At 39.8% G+C, this 5429-nt stretch overlaps 1 protein-coding gene and 1 pseudogene across 1 annotated transcript; both read right to left on the bottom strand.

Annotated features, from left to right (window-relative positions):
- Positions 1-1166: 1166 nt before the first annotated feature.
- LOC100298101 (polypeptide N-acetylgalactosaminyltransferase 1-like) lies at positions 1167-2844 on the bottom strand (annotated as a pseudogene).
- Positions 2845-4208: 1364 nt separating this feature from the next.
- On the bottom strand, positions 4209-5153 carry OR11G9 (olfactory receptor family 11 subfamily G member 9). Its single transcript, NM_001390282.1, has one exon. It carries the CDS (start codon positions 5151-5153, stop codon positions 4209-4211), a length of 945 nt encoding a protein of 314 aa, NP_001377211.1.
- Positions 5154-5429: the final 276 nt, after the last annotated feature.

The raw sequence follows: 5429 nt of genomic DNA, 5'->3' as shown, positions 1-5429 counted from the left end.
TAATTGTCTTTAAATGAATGAATGAAATGTACCAACCCCAGATGCCAAGTGATTTTTTTTTTTTACATATTGAGTCAGATTTTGTTAAAAAAAAAAAAAAAAAGCAGCAGATCAGCATTACAATTCAAGAACCTAATCTAAATATGCACTTGACAATGAAGCACATCTGCACATGGAGTGAAAAGTGTTTTCCAAAAAGCCATCAAACATACCATCTCCAAATACCCAAATTACAGATCACTTCTGCAGGCCTTTTGTTGAGTGGAATCATAAACAAAGAACAGAAGATTTATTGCTGTGAAAACAAATCTGTAATACAGTAGTATGAATCTTGGGTGTAAAGCATAATCAGTTGAATCAAGTCAGGAAGTTGAAACTCCAATAAGAAATTTGTGTATGTGAGAGGAAAGCCTGTAAGCTGGTTGACCCAAGAACAGCTGAGATATCTAACTTGTTCAGTAAGACCAGTCACAACTTTAAATCTCCATTTTTTGAAGGCAATTAAAAACTACAATTCCAATGACAACAGAATGAATGTCGAGGGAATCAGTTATTTTTCCCCACTGAGATATGAAATCTATATAGAAATTTGTTACTATACTATAACAAATTGTACTTCTCGTAGTTCTGTTTTAATTTCCATTAAATCCTGTTTAATACAGTTTGTTTCTTAAATCTTAAAAATGTTTTCATGCTTCTGAATCTGGCTCCAGTTCTTTTTCATTTATTTTTATATCAGTATTTAATATACCAGCTACCAGTTCTAATCAGAAAAAAATTCTTAGACGTCTCTTCATTAGGACAGCACATTCAACAGAGATCACTGATGTGCAAGCAAACCATAAAAGGTGCAGCTCTCTGGAAAGCACAGTGCATAGACTGTTTCAGTCTGAGTATTCTTTATGATGATTCTTATGAACCACTCTTGCAATCTTGTAAACATCAGTGTGCACAGTCTCGCTACTATGTAGTTGCATGTCCTTGGACGGGAAGACCCTCAGAGCTAGGGAAGGTGAGGGCAGTCTAAAGTTTTAATGGCTGAAAAACCTTACATCCTGTAGGAGGAAAGCACTTCTCCTTTTTTTGCTTCTTAAGAATGTGGAAGAAATGTATGCTGAGGTAGCCCAGTCAATCCTTATGTTTTCCTTTTTTTTGAAAATGTGAGCTCAGAATATTTCTGGAAGGGTGACATTTCGAATAAGCCACTGCTGGAACCGGCTTCCATTGCAGTCTCTGATGCTGGGCACAAGGCTGTCCTCATCTGTGGCTTTATCCAGGCACTGGTTACTATTCACATGCTACAGGGTCAATTTCACTGGGTCATACTCCCAAAGCTGGTTGCCTTTTAGGTGGTGGCATTTGAGCATTGTGACTGGGTCATTAAGTTTGGACACAACCAAGCAAAGGTCATCTGTTCTAATTTCTTTGTTGGCAGTGTAAGAGAAAACCTGATTACCTCCCATACCATGACAGTTAAATCCCAGCTTTTTCAATCTCTTTTCTAGCCATGTTATCTAGGCTCTGATTTGTTTCCACATTTCGTATCTCTCCCAAAGAGAAATAGTGATGTGAAATCTGAGAATCAGGATAAATATTCTCTAGGTACAAAGTGAATGAATGGTCTGCATTCGAGTTTGTGCCTTAGACCAAGTCTTGATGATATAGCTCCATAACCTACCTTTGTAACACCTGGAGAAATTATATAGAAGAAATTCTTGAATTCATCCATCCATACTTCTGCAAGTCGTCTCTTATTTTTATTGATACTCTTCTTCCTGGAAATGTGTAGGGTATAGCTTTCCAAAACACATGTCCAACACGTGAGCAAGTAACAATCGCCAAAGTTCTTCCACACTGCCAAATTCTAAAGGAACTTTCTAGGTTTTGTCCTCCCCAAATATCCATTCCAGCATCATATGTTCCAATTTCCTGAAACTAATCTCTGTCTATAGAAAAAAGACTCCCTGCTATTGTATGTGTTCTCACGGGAAGTCTGATCACCTTTCCTTCTGTCCATTTCTCTTTGGGGAATGGGCTACCAGCAAAAAGTGGAGCTTCCAGTTGAGTCCACCATAGGTCATGTCAGAACCTGCCATGTACTCAAAAGTATCATCACTGATCACATCTGTGATAGGACAGACCACTGTCTTCCTGCCATGTTTGATCCTGGCTAAGGGAGGCTCCACACCCCACTGTGCACTCACAGTGCACATCTAAAAAGGTGATCACTTTGCCTTGAGACACAGCAGCGCCTCTTAACTTAGCTCTGATCAATCCAGAATGTTGCTCCATTCGAATGACGTGAACAGGTACTTTTAATTTTTCCACATAACTCTCTAGAGATCTTTTCAAAATGTCTTTTTCACTGGCATCATCTACTAGAATAATTTCTTCTAGCATGTGTCTTGGTAAGCGATTAATGATGCTATAAAGAGTTTGCAGAAGTGTACTCCAACCCTCATTTATGGAAAACAATCACCACACTGGTTGTAGGAAGGTTATCTGGATACACCTTTGTTTTACACCCTTCTAACCTAACATCTGGTAAAGATCTGTTGAGTTCAATCATCTCACTTGCCATTAAATTGAACTGACTGACTTTAAACATCTCCTTCATCTTTTCTTGATCCTCTTTAGGAATGACGACTGGTTTCCCCATTTCTCCAAGGCCTTCATGAGGCTTTTGTACTGGCTCTTGAACATCCCCAGCAGGAAGTTCTCTCTCTCTTTTTTTTTTCCATCACATTTGTTGCATTCACTGAAGTAAAGCAGCAGGAACATATCCAAGAGTACCCAAATCCAGAAGGTGGCTAGGACCATCTTGTAGTATGCATATTTTCTCATGGCACTTTAAGTCAAAGGCAAAATTTTAAAATATATTATGTATATAAATATACAAAGATCATGAAAATTATTCCAATCCAGTTTCATCAGAAATCACTTTCATAACCCCGAAGTGGCTTTTCAAGTGAATTCACATCCCAAATCCACATGTCCCACAGCTCCAGCTCGCTCCGCAAGCGGCGGCGTCGGTCCCGCAGGCCACAATACGGGCGCTACTCTCGGGCCGCCGGCCGCCGCGCCGCCTTCTCGGCCACGCAAGTCGTTTTTGACCAAATGGTCAGGTCAAAGTACCTGGACCTGTCATCAGTTTCCTCTTCGTCTGTCTTGTTTCAGCATCTTAAATATCACTGTCTTTTGCTCTCTGTCTTCCTTTACCTTTTTTGGATGGTGCACCCAACATCTTCCTTCACGTGAAACTACCCCAATTTGGATAGCCACTATATATATACTAATCTTTTTTAAATGTAAGCCTATTTCCAGGTATATTAATTATCTTGCACAGTTAGAAAAGGTAAGAAAATGTACTCTATTTCTTATTTTTAAATGGAGGGTTTAAGAAGAGGCAGGAAAAGTAACTTCTACTGCTACTGTCATGAGTGTTTGAGTCATCTGTAGTATGCACCATAATTTTTTACACTTTTCCCAACCAACATCGATTTTTATTTCCCTGTCACGTATTTATTTTAAATAGTGGCTCTATAAGATTAGTCTGTGAACTGGTGATGATTTAGGTGTACCAGAATTTCTTGAGTAACATTAAAATAAGGATTTCCAGGGTCCACTTTAAAGATTCTGATTTAAGAAATTTGGCAAAAGGCTTGCAAATCTATTCTTTTAAAAAGCTCCCGAAGTAATAATGAACAGATTTGGGAGATAATGCTTTAGACCATTATTAATCTTTTGGATGTCAATTAAGTAAAAATTTTGGCTCAGTTTTTCTATTTCCACCTTTCTGGATAAAAGGGTGTGAATGCTCTACTCTTCATCAGGAGTAGGACGAAACAGACATCTTTAGGTCAGAAAATTCAAGTGTAAGAATGGATACACTTAATAGAGGTCAAAAATGCATGAGGTCAGGAACCAGGTAGGTCATCACCAATGAAAGCACAAGTGCTTCCTGGAGACCAGGTTAGAAGAGTCTAATGTCCAGACATCCAGGACATTTAATTCAAATTACCATCCACTAAATCTGAGTTAGCAACAAGGTCTGATTTAGTTTAGTGTACTAATTTTATTACTGAATAGGCAGCAATAGATCATTTTAAGTCTGCATCTCTAGGTACAAATGAATAAAGACCTATTTTTAAATGGGGAGTAGAAGTGAGTAAAAATAATCATTCTGATCTTGATCCACTCATGGTCTCTCACTCACTTTGACTAATTTTTGTGCACTTCTGAATTTTTCTCAATGCAGCCTTCATGTCCTTGTTCCGGAGACTGTAGATCAGTGGATTTACAAGTGGAGTCAAGGAGGAGTAGAACAAGGTTACAATCTTCTGTATCCCAGCTGGCTTTCCAGAGGTTGGGCAGATGTACATGACCATGAGGGTTCCATAAAACAATGACACGACTACCAAGTGGGAACCACAGGTGGAGAAGGCCTTACGTCTGCCAGAGGCTGAAGGGACACGCAACACTGCTCTGAGAACCAGGGTGTAAGACCCAAGAATGAAAAAGAAGGTGATAAAGATAATAAGAGAGCTCAATATAGAACAGGAAAGCTCAATTCCAGGGGCAGAGGTGCAGGACAGGGCCAGAAGGGGACCAGGGTCACAGACAAAATGGTCAATGGTATTGGGGCCACAAAAGGGGAGTTGTGTGATGAAATAGATAGGGACTGGATAGCAGAGGAAGGCTGTTACCCAGCAGAGGCCCACCAAGTTCATGCAGAGACAGCTGCTCATGATGGTAGGATAGTGGAGAGGTCGGCAGATGGCCAAGTATCGATCAAAAGCCATGAGGGGCAGTAAGAAGGTCTCGGTGGTGCCCACAGAGAAGAAGAAGTAGAACTGGAGGAAGCAGGCAGTGAAAGAGATGGTTTTGGTCTCAGACAGGAAGTTCCTTAACATATTGGGAACAGTGGTGTTGATGTAACACATCTCCAGGAATGAGAAGTTGGCCAACAGAGTGTACATGGGAGTGTGGAGTCTGTGATCCAGCTTCACTGCAAAGACAATGGCCCCATTCCCCATCAGTGTCAGGATGTAGGACACAGAGAAGAGCACAAAGAGGAGGACTTGAACCTCTCTAGAGCAGGGAAAACTCAGGAGTATGAATTCAGTCACCGTGTTGACTCCTGACACATTCATGGCTTCTAAAGGGTGAAGAGAAAAAAATTACCATCACAAAGATGACTTTATTCTTCAATCCTCAGGAATATTTCCTCTTAATAAGGTTCTAAAGCCCTCAAGATCCTATTATTTTATTATTTAAATAATAACCTAGAGAGAGCAACTTCTACTCAGTGTAGTTGATGTGCTCTGTCATCTCTGTCTCTGGGTTGTAATTCCACAAGTTGGTGCTAGAAAGAAAAATAAATAAATAAATAATAACCTAACTATACTACTGAAGACTGTCAAACTTTA

Source organism: Bos taurus, chromosome 10, assembly GCF_002263795.3.
Source record: "Bos taurus isolate L1 Dominette 01449 registration number 42190680 breed Hereford chromosome 10, ARS-UCD2.0, whole genome shotgun sequence".
Classification (NCBI taxonomy): Eukaryota; Metazoa; Chordata; class Mammalia; order Artiodactyla; family Bovidae; genus Bos; species Bos taurus.
Note: the sequence above shows the minus strand (reverse complement) of the source record. Positions and strands in the feature narration are given on the sequence as shown.

What these genes read in the sequence shown, in the direction of transcription:
- OR11G9 (NM_001390282.1), bottom strand. Translation starts at nt 5,153, where the DNA reads ATGAATGTGTCAGGAGTCAACACGGTGACTGAATTCATACTCCTGAGT.